The sequence below is a fragment of the Helicoverpa zea genome, chromosome 22 (genome assembly GCF_022581195.2).
Source record: "Helicoverpa zea isolate HzStark_Cry1AcR chromosome 22, ilHelZeax1.1, whole genome shotgun sequence".
NCBI classification, from domain to species: Eukaryota; Metazoa; Arthropoda; class Insecta; order Lepidoptera; family Noctuidae; genus Helicoverpa; species Helicoverpa zea.
In genome coordinates, this window is record NC_061473.1 from 3,011,799 (window position 1) to 3,027,553 (window position 15,755).

The 15,755-nt window shown below is 36.2% G+C and overlaps 1 protein-coding gene across 5 annotated transcripts; it reads left to right on the forward strand.

Moving 5' to 3' along the window:
* The first annotated feature begins 1,344 nt into the window (after positions 1–1,344).
* Positions 1,345–15,427, forward strand: LOC124641602 (venom serine protease 34-like). 5 transcript variants are annotated; one of them, XR_006985691.1, is made up of 11 exons: positions 1,345–1,613; positions 5,882–5,964; positions 9,090–9,230; positions 9,800–9,926; positions 10,417–10,520; positions 12,140–12,338; positions 13,015–13,078; positions 13,393–13,523; positions 13,901–14,049; positions 14,423–14,915; positions 15,314–15,427. XR_006985691.1 is itself a non-coding variant. In XM_047179744.1 (11 exons), the coding sequence occupies exons 1-11, from the start codon at positions 1,592–1,594 to the stop codon at positions 14,597–14,599; spliced, it is 1,341 nt and encodes a 446-aa protein (XP_047035700.1). In that variant the 5' UTR covers positions 1,345–1,591; the 3' UTR covers positions 14,600–15,037. The 5 variants fall into 5 exon arrangements, 3 of the variants coding, with proteins under 3 accessions (XP_047035700.1, XP_047035703.1, XP_047035702.1); XM_047179744.1 differs by lacking the exon at positions 15,314–15,427 and adding an exon at positions 11,060–11,203 and having other exon boundaries at positions 14,423–15,037; XR_006985692.1 differs by lacking the exon at positions 1,345–1,613 and adding an exon at positions 5,426–5,559.
* Positions 15,428–15,755: the final 328 nt, after the last annotated feature.

Here is a 15,755-nt window from a genome sequence, read left to right on the forward strand (position 1 = left end):
AGAGGGATCATTTGATGATTTCCCAAATAAAAAAGTGACCTAAAAAGCTTAGGTATGTTAATCTGTCATGTCGAACAAAATATTTACTCATATATTGAACATCTGTTCAAACACAGACATCACAGGTGTATTACTTTATACCTATCCAAAAAGTCAAAAATGCTTATTATACATATCTATAGGTATACTAGGATAAAGTAAACTATTGATTAGCTTATGTTGTAGGTGTTAACACAACTGATAAACTACGTAGGTATAGGTTATTTACAAACAAACATTTTCGTCATACAAATGTTGACCACACCGGAAATTGAACCCGGGTGAAATACTACAGGTAAGTACTATTTCCGTTGACTGATGCCTCGATTTTCCTATTTCCTTAACTATAAAACTGAAAGTCACCAGGAAATGCCTTCAGTCTACCTGAAAATTAGGCAAAACTTCACAAGGTCCCATAAATAATTTGGTCAAGGGAAATCCAAAATCTTTGGAAAACACACGGCGCGATGTGCGCACGCATTCATTTGTTTTTACTCTTATCATCAAGGTTTCTGATATGTGGAGTACCTACTGAATTAATTGAGCTGAGATGAGAATCCTTGCTAGTATAATAATTGCGAAAGTGTTTGTATGTTTGTCTGTCACGCACGATAAAATGTAACAATTTACCTAAATGGGTACAGAAATAGATTTACTAAAAAAATGTTTTGTGACATAAAATGTGTACGGTTTAAAATGATTTTTTCCTATTTACAATAAAGTAAAAAAAAACACTTAAAACTGAAAAGCATCAAAAAATTCATACCACTCTGTCTACTGGGAGCTTGTCCAAGAGGCTGACAGCATTACCTCGTTGGATCGCCATGCTGATCCTTTGTCCGAGGTACTTAATAGCCAGCCTGGTTTAAATTGATAACACGAATAAAAATCACTCGTTTATGTACCTATATAGTTAGGAAATATGGATATAAATAAAATAACGATGGAGGATGAGCAATGGATTGTGATCTCGTTTTAGCTAGTTTAAGCAGATTGTAGCTGATGCAATTTTAAAGTAAGTAAGTTGTAAGTATTCCTAATATACGTCTTCCACCTGAAAATTGACAAGACCGAAGGCAGCTTATGCCAATTTACGAGGCCTCCGTCCCAGTTCTGGCTTATTAGCCTATAACTCTAAAATTAGATAATTCATTAAAATTCTAATTAAAAAAACCAACATAAACCTAAATAATCTTCATAACAAACATAAAAAAAAACCTGCATTATTTGAATAGTTGTATAAATATATCGTTATCACCTGAAACCTTCAGGCCGGATCGTGTCTCCTTATCAGCCTTCAGTTTACTGCCCATTTACATATGTGCATCAGTATGGACAGATTCATTTAAAACTATATCTTACTTTAGACGTAAACAAACGTCTTCGAAAATAACTGAAAAACAAAAAAAAAAAATTGACTGAAAAAAGATTTTGAAAAAAGAAAAATAAATATGAATTGTGTTTTTTAGTGAAATGTGATAAAGGGAATTAGATTTAAATTATTTATTTACTTAATTTATTAATTGCATTAATATACATTAAGACAATAATCATGTATACTGAATTTACTGCAGGTATGTATTTTTATTCTATTTATTTTACGATCGCATTTTGAAAGAAAGATAGGGGTCTCAAACAGTCAAGCAAGCCTTTTGGATTAATGATTTTATGCAAAAAAGCTCGAAAGCGAAAAAGAGCTAAGACTATAACAAAAAGAATAGTCTATGACGTCTATTTTGATGACCTCTATGGCGCAATGGTCACCAAGCCGGACTGCTGAATCTGAGGTCCCGGGTTCGATTCCCGGTTCGGTCGACATTTGTGTGATGAGCATGCTTGTTGGCCGTGGTCTGGGTGTTAAAATATGTATTTATAAATATGTATATGTGTAGCTATATGTAGTTTATCAGTTGTGTTAGCACCCATAACACAAGTTAATTAATAACTTACCATGGGGCTAACCAACCGTGTGTGAAAAGGTGTCCCGACATTATTATTATTATTTGTCTGCTCATGATAAACTCAGAAATTGGTACCGACTTTACATTTTTTCAATATCTGTATAAGATAAGTATCTGGTTTGAAGAGTAATCATTTGTCAGTATTGGTGGTCATAATTACTGCATAGTTTTCAACTTCGATGGCTTTTCTCTTATTACGAGTAACGACTGAATACTGTAGGAAACGATTCGAGTAATTTTAAGTATTACTACGAAACGTAGTAGAGGTCTGTAAAAATGAAAAACGCTACGACACATAGCAGATTTGCTACGGACTACGCAAAAATATCGTAGTTTTCGTCTTTTCCATCTATTTCCAGCAGAAGTTGAAAACAAATCTCTTGATTTTTTATTATTAATTGTCAATTTGTGTTATCAATTGATCCAGAACAATTTTAGAACTAATTAAGTACTGTTTTTGTAAGATATAAAATCCTTTTCAAAACTGTTTTTAAGCTATATACTGTTTATTTTCATTTCCGACGACTCGGCACACCGTAGTTATGACCATTTATTTCATCATTAATTATGCCAAAAACAAAAGAACAAAAATATGACTTAATATTAATAACACCTGATATGAGTCAAGTGTTTTAGTTTGCAACGACCTCTGTGGCGCAAAGGTCACCAAGCCGGACTGCCGAACCTGAGGTCCCGGGTTCGATTCCCGGTTCGGTCGATATTTGTGTGATGAGCATGCTTGTTGGCCGTGGTCTGGGTGTTACTATATGTATTTATAAATATGTATATATGTAGCTATATGTAGTTTATCAGTTGTGTTAGCACCCATAACACAAGTTAATAAAATAACTTACCATGGGGCTAACCGACCGTGTGTGAAAAGGTGTCGCGACATTATCGGGCATTTTCCTTAATTAACGGAATAGGACTAAAGTGTTTGCCGGTTTTGCCTCCACAGATTTTTTAATTGATAACTACTTATTTATGAGGCAGGTACTATTTGTAGGTAATATATTTCGTAGGTAGTATTTCTTTACATTTGACTAGCCGTTGTCACGCTGATTCACCCGCGTTCCATGGAAACTATTGCCCGCCCTGGGATAAAATGTATCTCGTTACTCGGAAAGCGTCTAGCTTTTCAACAGTTAAATAATTTTTCAAATCGGATTAGTCGTCTCGAAGGGTACAAGAAAACAAAGGTGCAGATACTAATTTGAATCTATATCTACTAATATTATAAAGCTGAGGAGTTTGTTTGTTTGTTTGAACGCGCTAATCTCAGGAACTACTGGTCCGATTTGAAAATTTCTCAGTGTTAGATAGCTCATTTATCGAGGAAGGCTATAGGCTACTTTTTATCCCGGTACGGGAAGTAGTTCCCACGGGATGCGGGTGAAACCGCTGGCAGAAGCTAGTATCTAATAAAGAATTAGATATTCAAATTAAGATGTTAAGTACTCGGCCGCTGCTGTAGCTCAAATCCATTGTTCTAGCCCGCTCACTAGACAATATTAATAACTAATGTCGGGACAAACAAATAGATTACAATATTAATAATTCGCTGAGATAGGACCATCATTAAGGTCAAGATACTAGATCAACTGATTAGATAAGGTATACAGGTTGTTTCATATTATGTCCACCTGCCTTTTCGGCTGTAGTCGAGTGATTTCAGTTTCCCGCTTCGTATACTTAAGTATCATCATCATCATCTCAGCCATAGGACGTCCACTGCTGGACATAGGCTAACTTAGATCTCCACAGATACCTGTTGGAGGCGACAGTTATCTAGTATATAGGTTGATAATCTAAATTAATAATATAGGCTAAATTTTCCGAAACCACACTGAATTTGAAACATTCTTTCACTGTTGGAAAGGTCACTACTGGAAGAATGACTCTAGCGAGTAACATAGAATATATTTAAAATAAACAAAATAATACCTATTTAAAAAAAAAATTAGGGGTACAGGAAGAGATCCTGTGGGGTGCCGGTGAAATCACGGGAAAACAGCTAATATAGTATTAAAAACTTTTAGAATATATGTATGTCACAAGTTGCCGTTCGTAAGAAAAACAAATACTTTCATGTATATTGTAACTGGGAACATGAAACTGAATGGAATGCTTTTATGAAGGAATCATTGACCTTTCAAATAAAACAGTACGTCTTTTTTCATGAAAACATTTGCTATTTCGTAGAAAATACTACCAAGTTACCGTATTTAGTTAACATTTTTGGATAACGTCATACGTATGTGTTTGTGGAGTGTTTCCACAGGTGTCCGTATGTTACGGAAAACACAAAAATCAATTCGATTCGAGTCGAAAATTGGTATTTTGGTAATCGATATAAATGAGGAAAATAGCTTATTTATTTCAGGAATTATTGTTTAATGGTCAAAGGCTGTTTGTAGGGTATAAATATGGATCTCACTTCATGTTAATAAACACGTTTTTATAGGACATGATTTCATCATTGTTTTATTTGAACTTTGTACGAGCCTATTTGTTTCACCTATCTATATTACAGAGCTCCTGAAACATTCAGATATATAGGTACTTAGGTTGCAAGTATTTGGCCTTGATTAGGTCTATTTGGGCGAAAACCTCTGGAACAATCTGGTCAATCAGCCCAAGCCTAATCGCTTCAGGTTATATGCTGTAAATGTGAAGATTACCTCCACAGTTCTTAGACATATGATTTGCTTTTTCGTCTTCTATATACCACGCTGTATAAAAAATCCTATAAAAACGAAATGCCTAATCAAAGTTATCAATAGAATAACATTATTTTTATCAAAAGCGATTATCATTCTGTTTGCTATAACTAGCTCTAGAAGCAAGCCGACATTATAGTTCCCGATCTTTGGTTACAGACAAACACTCGGATAAATAGGTAGGTACGAGCATTGTTTTACAGTTTTATCTCTCATAAATCTTCGATAATAATCTGCTATTAAAAATGTTTAGGTAAGTTTGAGCATCGGTTTTCCCAATAATTTTCACAGAGCCTTTTGTCAAAATTTGTTTCAAGAGGTGGTCTTTATCCTATATTTCCTTCGCATACTATTGCCTATGATGCATGGCTGAAATTTGCTATGTTAGATGATTTCTTGCTGTTAATGGGGAAAAGCAGTAGTTGTCTTTATACATCTCCGTTTTTTGCATCCACTGCTGTACACCTATGTATATAAATGAATTTCTTTTCCAAATAGCGCTAATCATCCCGGTCTTGGGCTGTTCCGTATTCGGAAACAATATGATCTTAAAATACTTAGATAAATATGCATCTGTGCGAACATTCATGACTTCTCATGAGCGTAAGACGCACAAACCAGCATGGACGCAAGCAAATAACATGTATTATTTCTATATATACGAGACAATATTATAATGACAATTTGTTCAGTTGTTATACAGCACAATTAATATGCTAATTCCGAAATAATAATGATATTAATAAGAGAAAAGCCAGGGTAATGTAAGTCATGAATTGTGAGACATTGAATTAGTTGGACACTACCGGTGGCTAAAATAGGCAGTGCCATGATATTAGGTCTGTATTAATTATTTTGATATTGTTTATTTGGTCATTTATTCATTAATAATGCAACAACATTAAGGATTAGGTATATTATTATTTTTGAAGATTTTTTAAAATCTCTCGGCCTTTTCAGGCAGTATAATTTTTACAGAGTTTAGTGATCAACATTGTAGCAAAATTACCTATAATTATACATTTAGGCTTTAAGGCTACTGAAGAATTGTATAATGAAATTAACAATGTATAAAGTGTAGATATTGGAGTGTTAAATATGAGGTGAAGGGGTTTCGTTAATTATATAATTGAGTATGGGATGTATTTTTTTTACTTTCAGTGATGAATTTCAAATTATTTCTATTGCTATGGTTAGTGAACTACTCATCGGCTCAAGATGCGAATTGTGACTTCTATCAACAAGTAAGAGTGCATTTTGAAGAGTTTTTAGAGCTATTTAAAAAAAGGTTTACAGAGCTTTTATACACTAGCGGATTTTCCGCGCGTTTTCCGAGTGGATCGTACGGGCAGTGATAATTATTGATAACTGATACCGCGCAATAGATTATCTCATAAAAAAGAATCGAGCGGAAAATTGGCTTGTGTGAAAGCGCTGTTACAGTCCTCCTACGCTTATCTCTTTGAAAGAGATAAAATAAAAACTATTGCTATTTTTAGGGTTCCGTACCTCGAAAGGAAAAAACGGAACCCTTATAGGATCACTTTGTTGTCCGTCTGTCTGTCTGTCTGTCTGTCTGTCTGTCTGTCAAGACCCTTTATCTTAAGAACACGTGGACGTATCAAGCTGAAATTCACGTGAAATACTCGGGTCTATTGTCCCTTTAGGCTGTGAAAATATCAAGCTTCTAAGCCAAGCCAATCAAAAGATACAACCGATTATGTCGATATTTTCAACAAATTCTCGACACTCGCAAAGGAATCAAAACCTACAGGGTACTTCCCGTAAACTCAGAATCTTGAAATTTGGCATGAAGCATTGTTATATAATGCAAATATAGGAAAAATTGCGAAAATCTCATTTTTTTTGTTATATAATATAATAAACATATTTTAATAAAATGAAACTTACTACCTTATTTCTCACGAACGAATAAAGGTACCAAATTGAAATTTATACCAAATACCTAGGTCTATTGTCCCTTTAAGCAATGAAAAAATCAAACTTCTAAGTTAACGCGATCAAAAGATACAGCAGTTTTACCGACACCTTAGACGAATTTCCGTCACACGCTAGGGAATCAAAACCTACAAGGTACTTTCCGTGAACTCAGAATCTTAAAATTCGGCACGAAGCAACATTATATAGTACAGATAAAGAAAAAATTGCGAAAATGATAAATTTGAAGTTACATAAAATATTAAAATATTATTTTTGCTTACATGACATAAAATATTTTTTTTAATAATTATAAACTTACTACCTACCCTTTTTCACATGAACGCGTAGAGATATTAAAGTTTTGAATAAAAAGTGAAATTCATATCAAACACTTCTTAAATATAATGGCCTCTAAACTGTGAAAAATTTTAAATCATTCAAAGGTCATTGGGCACCTTAGTATGAAAACCATACCCACGGCGGATACGAACGAAATATAGCACAGTATAATGATAAAGGCTCTGATTTACTATGGCATTAGTCGCATCAATGTGAACCATGGGAATCTAGAGAAAATCAGGTGTAAACATCAAATATTTTCCTCATTTCAATGGGGAATTTAAACGACCAAGTTTGACGGATTTGAGAAATCATTTCTTTGTAGTGAAAGAGTATACTCGCCGTTTATTTCCATTGTCATCAGGTCAGGATCTGATGATGGAAATCCTGAGAAATCGAGGGCAACTATCAGAAATTGTAGGCATGCATAAGATTAAAACTTGATTATCAGATGTATGTCTGGTGATACTATCAAACAGTGAAGGTTTAGAGCTTATCTGATGATGGAGACGTGAGAAAGTCGAGAGAACTCGGTATGTTTTAGTTACGTCGTGTTTGGGCTTATATTATTCGTATTGACGAGAACTTTTCACAAAAGTTAAAAATAAAAACTTTTTACAAAAAAAAAACAACTTCTAAAACAACAAGAAAACTGTTTATATGCATCGGTCTAGATCTCGGTGGTTAAATAAATATAGATGCATCCTCTAGACACCGACTTCTAGACCGATGCACCTAACATCTTTTTAATTTCTTTCTTGCTTTTGTTTTCTTGTTGCTTTTTTATATGTTTGAAGTTGGATTTGTTTGTAAAATGCTACAAAATAAAATAATGCCGACTTTATAAAACAAAGAAAGGGACAGAATTACACTTTTGTCAAGGCTCTAGAAACGTAAAGCCAGCAGTCCCGAATCCTACTCTCTAGAAGTCGTTGTTACAATTCGACAGCTACAAGTCGTCAGGCGGTTTCGAAAAAAACCTGAAACTGGGGTGTCTTTTTAGGTGATTAATCCCTCAAAAATAAAAGATCCCATTCCTGCAATGGCTGCTTTAACCCAAGTTAGTAGTGAATTCTCATCACCTAAAATAAAATAAGCTCCAACACAAGGTTACGTTATAAATTGTAAAGGAGTTCCCATAACTACATCTGATCTTAGCTGTCGATTCCACAATGGCAGTCAAACCTATCTTTGTGGAAAGTCTTCGCCAATACGAATAAAATAAGCCCAAACACGTGGTAGTTGCAACATACCGTTCGGGAGTTCCCTTGACTCTCTGTAGTCTCCATAATCAAATCAGCTCCAAACCTTCACTGTTTACCAGTACCCTCAAAAATACACTCACATGTCTGGTTATGACTCGATGCGTGCCTACAATATTCAAGAGTTGCCCTCGATTTCTCAGGGTTTCCAGATCCTCATCAGATCCTGGTCATCCGGATTGGCACCTTCCTTCTTTATAAAATGTCTTTAACAATAAAAACTAGCATTGCAACCTGTACAATCCTCTGAAACTGCTTGTCTTTTATATTTTTCAAACGATCCTGGACATTCGTCGCCATGGAATTTTAATAAAATATTTATATTCAAAGAAACGTCATACCATTCTCCACTATTTAAAACTACTTTGATTCATGTCCGCCACTTTTTACAAAGCGGGTCAGATATGCCCCATGACCTTTAAGACATAATTAGTTATTTTCAATCAGATTTCTGAAGGATGACTATAAAATGTTGTATATAAATAACTTCAATAAAATAACTTTTACAAGGTACTGGCCTACTATTTTAGTTATATTATAAAATAAAAAATATTAACTATTTTGACTCTCACGAAATTACCATAACTATGATTGTTCTAAACTAAACGGTTGGCGCGAAACTCACTTTTTATCTATACAGCATTTGTACGGAACCCTCGGTGCGCGAGTCCGACTCGCACTTGGCCGGTTTATTTCAATATGAATTCAAGCCTGATTTATTAATAATTCATATACATAAATATACGCACCTACAATTGAATATTTTCTGCGGTTTCAGTGGTAGGTAGTTTCAAGTAGCTCCTAGTTTGATATGATTTTGTTTTCAGGTAAATGTGGGTACAGTCTACTATGTGGTTAGTCCCAACTACCCAGGGTTCTACACTCCGGGACAGCAATGTAGGTGGATAGCCACCTGCCCTCAAGGGTACAATTGTAGGCTGGAGTGTCCGGCTATTGAATTACCTCAGGTAACATAATCTTATTATTATCGTATCTATTTTCATTTTCATTACATTACATTACTTTTTGGCATTTTCGACTGAGTAGTTGTGGAAAGAACCAATAGAAACATTCCTGCCTACGATTTTTCTATTAAGTAATTTCCTATGACCATTGTGACTCGTTGATTTGAAACTTCATTTCCATATTTTTTTAAAGTTTACTGTACGAACTTTTACGTTTCAAAGCGCTCGCGCTGTTAGGACAAACTATTCATAAAAAAATGATTTTCATAACAGCTTTTATGCTATAGGCGATTTTCCCCCCGGGTTTTCTAACAACTACCTTTTCAAAAGATGATAATTTAAAACTTAGATGATAACGGTTATTCTATTGGACCGCGTGATAGGTTTAGAATGGAATATATCGAATCGGTGAGTAAAAACCCGAGTCCGAGTGGAAAATACCTACATGATTTCTCAGCCATCGTTGAGGCTACGAAAATTCCTTGCCAAACATAATTCCTTTCCACGCCGTTTCGTCTTCTTTCATTCAAGCAGTCTAGCGGATATATCACTAGGGTATGGTTATATTCCAGTCGCCATCATGTTCGGTGGATCGTCTGCTGGTATCACGCTCGGGAGACCCTCAGCTCAACGCAGCCGACACTTACTGCGGCAGAGGGTCACTGACCGCCATCTCTACTGGACAAACGATCAGTATTGGTGAGTTAGTACGGTTTTATAAGGCCCAAGTTTATAATAAATGTCCGCTTTACTTTAAACAATTCTGTAAGTCCTTTAAGTTTGAGCACGAGAATTCATTTTAAGCAGTTGTTTAAGAACACTGACGCTTATATTGTTTGGTTAACTTTGGGTCTAAATTCTTTTAAATCACTTTGAATGTAGGATAAGTATTGCAATTGAACGCGGCGCACCAAAGCCACCCTCTTGGGTACGTTCGTTATCGAGAGCGATGGGGAGGAAAATTTTGACGATTTTTAGTACTAAAGTTATTAACTTTGCACATTTTTAACAATTTTAGTAAACCCTTAAGTCACTGTTCCAACCTGTGAATAATTTTGGCATAGTTTAGAATAGTTTTGGCGGCCTCATAATATGGACTTTGACCGTTGCACTTTTTTACGTAATCTATTTTGAAATCTGATTTACTTTACCGTTGAGCACGGATTTCTATGTTTCCACAATGTTCCAGGTCTGATTACAAACAGGTCGAGTTCGGGAGGTAGATTCAGATGCCAGTTGACTGCACAAGCAGCAACTACCCCGAATACTTGCAGCTGCGGAGTGCGGAGACAGGTGACAATCTTATAGTGCTGGTGCTAAGGTGTTAAGGCTTTGTATGGGATTTATCTAGTCTATATTTTGATGGTTAAATATGTAGATATTTTAATGAATGCTTGGTGTGAAGTTTCAGTGAACGTCAAAAATATGCAGCAAAGTACAGTCAGCAATAATAGTTCGTTACACTATCAAAATATCGAAATACTTGAACACGTTACACTATCAAAATAACGAAATACTTGAACACAAGAATCTCAAATACTAAAGTTTTATTTAGCAAATTTTGCAAGTATCCAGGTTATTTTGTTCCATGTACATAGCATCAATAGCGGATTTGTATCCTTGGAGTACTTAAAAAATAACGTCGTCGTGCGGAAGATCCGGCGGAAAGGCGCCGTAAAGTCGTATATTTTTTTTTTTACATATGTCACATTTTAGTTTTCAATTTTGATTGTGTTCATGGATTTTTGTTACTGACTGAACATTAACCTCTATGCTTAAGGGTAATATAGTGTTTGTGAAAGTACCTTTTTAATATGGTAATCATCCTGCAGAGGCATCGCTTTTGGCGCTTTTCACCCCTCGCTCACGCTTTAGCTAGCACAGAGAACGGGACGCTTGAATTCTCGCCTACAGAAGTTGCAAAACTAGAAAAAAAATCGATGATCAACGAACTAGAGAAAGCAAGAAAACATAAAGTGAGCAACACGCTATTTTATTTATTTATTTGTTTGTTTGTACATTAACATCATCTATACTAATATTATAAAGCTGAAGAGTTTGTTTGTTTGTTTGAGCGCGCTAATCTCAGGAACTACTGGTCCGATTTGAAAATTTCTTTCAGTGTTAGATAGCCCATTTATCGAGGAAGGCTATAGGCTACTTTTAATCCCGGTACGGGAAGTAGTTCCCACGGGATGCGGGTGAAACCGCTGGCAGAAGCTAGTGCATTAATATAAGGGCCGAAAATACTAGATACATGAAGTATATTCTGATAATATAAGTATTTATACATACATATTTTATATGCCTATTACGGACATTCACATGCTGTTTATTAGACAAAAATAATGAATATAATTTATCATAACAAAGTACATCCTTACTAATATTATAAATGCAGCACTAAATCGATTTCTAGATCGATCTATAGAATTATACTTTATACTTATTTCTGGCTTGTGACTGGCTTTGCTTGCACCATAAAAACAATCTCATTAAAGACTTCAACATCAACTTTTTACTGCCCCACTGCAGGGCACAGGCCTCTTCTCATACCACATAGAATGATCGAGTATTAATCACCACGACTTCTCAGCACTGAGCGATACATAACTTTAAAGTCCACGTTTGCTCAAGATGCTTTCCTTCACCTTTTTCATTCACTAAGGCGTTTTGGTGATTCCAAACCTTAATGAGACCAGGTTTCCTCAAGATTTTTTCTTTCACATTTTAGTTTCTCAGTCATTATTACGAAACATACTTTTAAATTACATTGCTCGTTGCCTGATCGGAAATCGAACCCACACTAGAACTTAAGAGGCTGGTGCTTCAACCATCATGACTTTCATTGTATGTACTGACGACTCTTTACTTTCTTCAAACGTATTTACTTTATCTTCTTTCACACCCAGCTCCGTATAGTAGGAGGTAACGAGACAGGCGTGAACGAGTATCCAATGATGGTTGCTATCGCTGACGTGAGGATCTCGGAGATTAAGTGCGGCGGAGTCATCATATCTGACAGATACGTCCTTTCTGCTGCACATTGTATCAACGGCCAGTCTGTGTCCAACTTCGCTTTAGTCGTGGGAGAGCATGATGTTACAATAGGTAGGTAGCACATACATTGTTATTGATTTTTTTTTATTTTTTTAGAATAATATAGGAAAAAATATCAATTAGGTATCTACCTTAATTTTTTCCTAACAGCCTTTTTTTTTTTTAACGACGTCAAAAATCATCAAATGACCCCTTCCGCTGTGGGTTAGCAGCGGAGAGGGAGTGTCAGACTCTTACTGACTAAAAACCGTCGTGTTCCGTCATGGGCCTTTTATGTACCAGGGCCGCGGTATCTCTTTCGAACAACCCGCAGCCCCGGCAGGCCTTGGCCCTGCTGGGCCCCGCTGGGGTTGCTGACATCTCTTTGAGGAGCGCGTGGAACAACGCGCGCCGTCGACACGGGTCTGTCGTCTAAGTAGACAGAGGGACGATGAGCCACCCGAACTCACCGCCCACAGACCCACAGCCTGTTGCCGTCTTCTTTTGAACGTAGGCCTACTATACGTAATTGTAAAAATCGATAAATAAAATGACGAATGTACGAATGATAATTTCCTTTTGGGGAAATAAAATCTAAACAAAGTGTAGGTATATGTGAATAACTTCTCGTCATGAATGAACTCAACTGTCTTCTAAGTAAAGGGATTTCAATATAATTCGCCGCTGTGTCCATCAAAAAATCTGTCACGTACCTACGTGTTCTAATACACTATTTCTTTTATTACAGGCGACTCTTCAGCCACCAGAGCATATCGTATAGAGCAGTTCCTTATACATCCTCAGTTTACAGAGTAAGTCGTAGAATACACCTTATCGCGTCGTAAAATACCCTGCAATGGGTATTTTACACTTCGGAGGCAAGATAACTAGCGTCAAAAAAGTATTTGAGATATATAACGATAACCATCTACATATCTAATCCCAATTAAGGCCTAGTAAAACGAGTTTGAATATATTTAATCAGCCATCTTCATAAATAAAAATGTATTTCACAATGTTTTTCAATTTTCAGCTCATATCCTACCTAATTTTCTATTATTCTAGATTATTAACTACAAGATAGTTACGATTACCTAAATCATGATTAATATTTTATCTTTTACAGGTCCAACTACGATTATGACATCGCCATATTGAGATCAGCGAGTAGGATCGAGTTTAGCGAGTATGTTGGGCCAGCGTGCCTACCCTTCAAGTTTAATACTGACTTCGCTGGACGAAAAGTCACTATTCTGGGTAATTAATATTTACTACAAACTGTTATACTTGTGTCTTGGAAATTGTCCACTTCCACTTATCTTAGACGAGGAATTTTATTTTCCCCCTATATCTCTCCATATACGCTATTCTATTCGGTTCCATTTAGCAGACAGCAGAGCGCTACATTTGTTAGTCTAGTTTATTTCTAAGGGATTCCACCGGTGTGCCGTGTAAGCACACAATTAATTCTACTGTGGATTCACGCTGACCGATGTGTACCGTCTTTTGTTTACAAAATTGTGGGTCGAGTCTTACTACCCTTGTATTACCCTCAGGAACTCCCATTACCAATTACCTACTCCCAGCACCAGTACGTAGGTAGTCTAGAGTTACAACATCTTTGCACATTCCAGGTTGGGGCACGAAATTCTTCGGCGGGCCGAAGTCCAATGTGTTGCTGAAGGCAGACGTTGACGTCATCAGCCAGAGCGTCTGCAGGAACCAGATCCAAGTCACAGACAGACAGATGTGCACATACACGCCCGGGAAAGACGCGTGCCAGGTAAGGAAATATTCAACAGGGTTTGGACATGTGGAATTTATCATTGTTAGCAGTTAATCGGAAGATGTAAAATAAGTGGTTACGACTAAAAAAGGGTTGGTAGAAAAGGATAAATGATATAAAAAAAAAGATGATACTGGGGCTATAGAAGCACACATTATAAATGGTTAGCGTCCACCAACGGTTTCACCCGCTTACTGAGTAAATTACTTCACGCACTCGAATAAGCACTATTATTCTGATGTGTAAAATACTTACATTATTGCCAAGTTTCATCACAATCCTTTCATCACCCGTTTGCAACATACTCGAAAACTCTCGCCTTTATAATATTAGCGTGATAATTAACGTGCCTTTACTTTTCACCCTTCAGGACGACTCCGGTGGTCCCGTGCTCTACACAGACCCGGCTACCGGTCTACTCTTCAACGTGGGCATCATCAGCTTCGGCAGTTCCTGTGCATCAGGTCCAGGAGTCAACACCAGGGTCACAGCACTACTCAACTGGATCTTATCCAATACACCTGAGGTCTCCTACTGTAGGAAATGATTGAGGGAACAACGGATGTTATGAGGCTCCCAAAATTTATAAAAGAACATGCCACTTTTTTTTATATGTAATTTATCATACTTTTGGGCATTTGTACCATTGTGCAATTTTCAAGTTTGTCCAAGTTTGCTTTAAAACTCAGCATACGTTGCATGTTGATCCAATTTTGAAAGTTCAAAATAATCATTTTCAGGACCAATGTATGTCTAGAGACAAACAAGACAGTAAATAGGTAACTATATGTAGATACAATAGTTCCATCCTTTGAATTGTTATACCTAAACGAGTGTGACTGATCTTAGTGTAACTAGGACAGGGCCCCGATTCTCCTAATTTTACTTAAGCGTCATACGATTCACGTTCGATTCGATTCGACTGAGATCCGATCCCGACTCGATTACGATTGAAGCGTATGTGGCATTCCGCTATTTTTTCTTTGAAATAAACGTTTTTATCCTTTTCTGTCATTCAATAATTAATCATTTTGTCTGCAAATGATTTACGATTGCAAAATGATTGTACAGCAAACTACCGTATGGACCAAAATCACCAAAATAGCAGACCAATCGCACACCAATCAAATGTCAATCGAATACGATTGGTCTTTTATTAGTAGCAGAATGCCCGATATGGTTAAAACTGCTATTGCGATCATATTGCGATTCGATTTCTACTCGATTTTGACATTATTAACTTAGGAGAATCGGGCCCCAGGACTTTTCCTTAACGTAAGTAAATTGTGCCAAAGTTATAAGTATCAAGTACAAACAAACATTGTCAGTTATCAAAATGTTGTTATTTATTAAAGAGTGGTATATTTTCAATGTTTTTTTGTGTATTTATTTTTACCCATGTCATAATCATCTCAGTCTTTATCATTTGGATTCATAAATTTTGGACACATTGAAAAATTTTAGTTGTTCCACACCCGAGTACCTTCTGGAGTCCTTTACATTTATAAACCACGGAAACCCTTTCAGAAGATTCCAGTACAGGTGCTTAAATGGTTATCAGTATCAGTGTTAAAACAAAATGTGATCTTAATTTCACCTTCGCCTGACCTGCTCAGAGTTTTAACCTTGAAAGAAGTCCTTCTCTAAAAAGGTTCCAACTTCAAAACCAACTCATCAAAGTATCAACTCCTGCAACAAATCGA

Bases quoted from the DNA above. Each gene is read 5' to 3' on its own strand.
- LOC124641602 (XM_047179744.1), top strand. From the start codon at position 1,592: ATGTATACTGAATTTACTGCAG. The intron at 12,339-13,014 runs GTAGGTAGCACA...CTTTTATTACAG, and splicing joins AGAGCATGATGTTACAATAG to GCGACTCTTCAGCCACCAGA. The intron at 14,050-14,422 runs GTAAGGAAATAT...TTCACCCTTCAG, and splicing joins CCGGGAAAGACGCGTGCCAG to GACGACTCCGGTGGTCCCGT.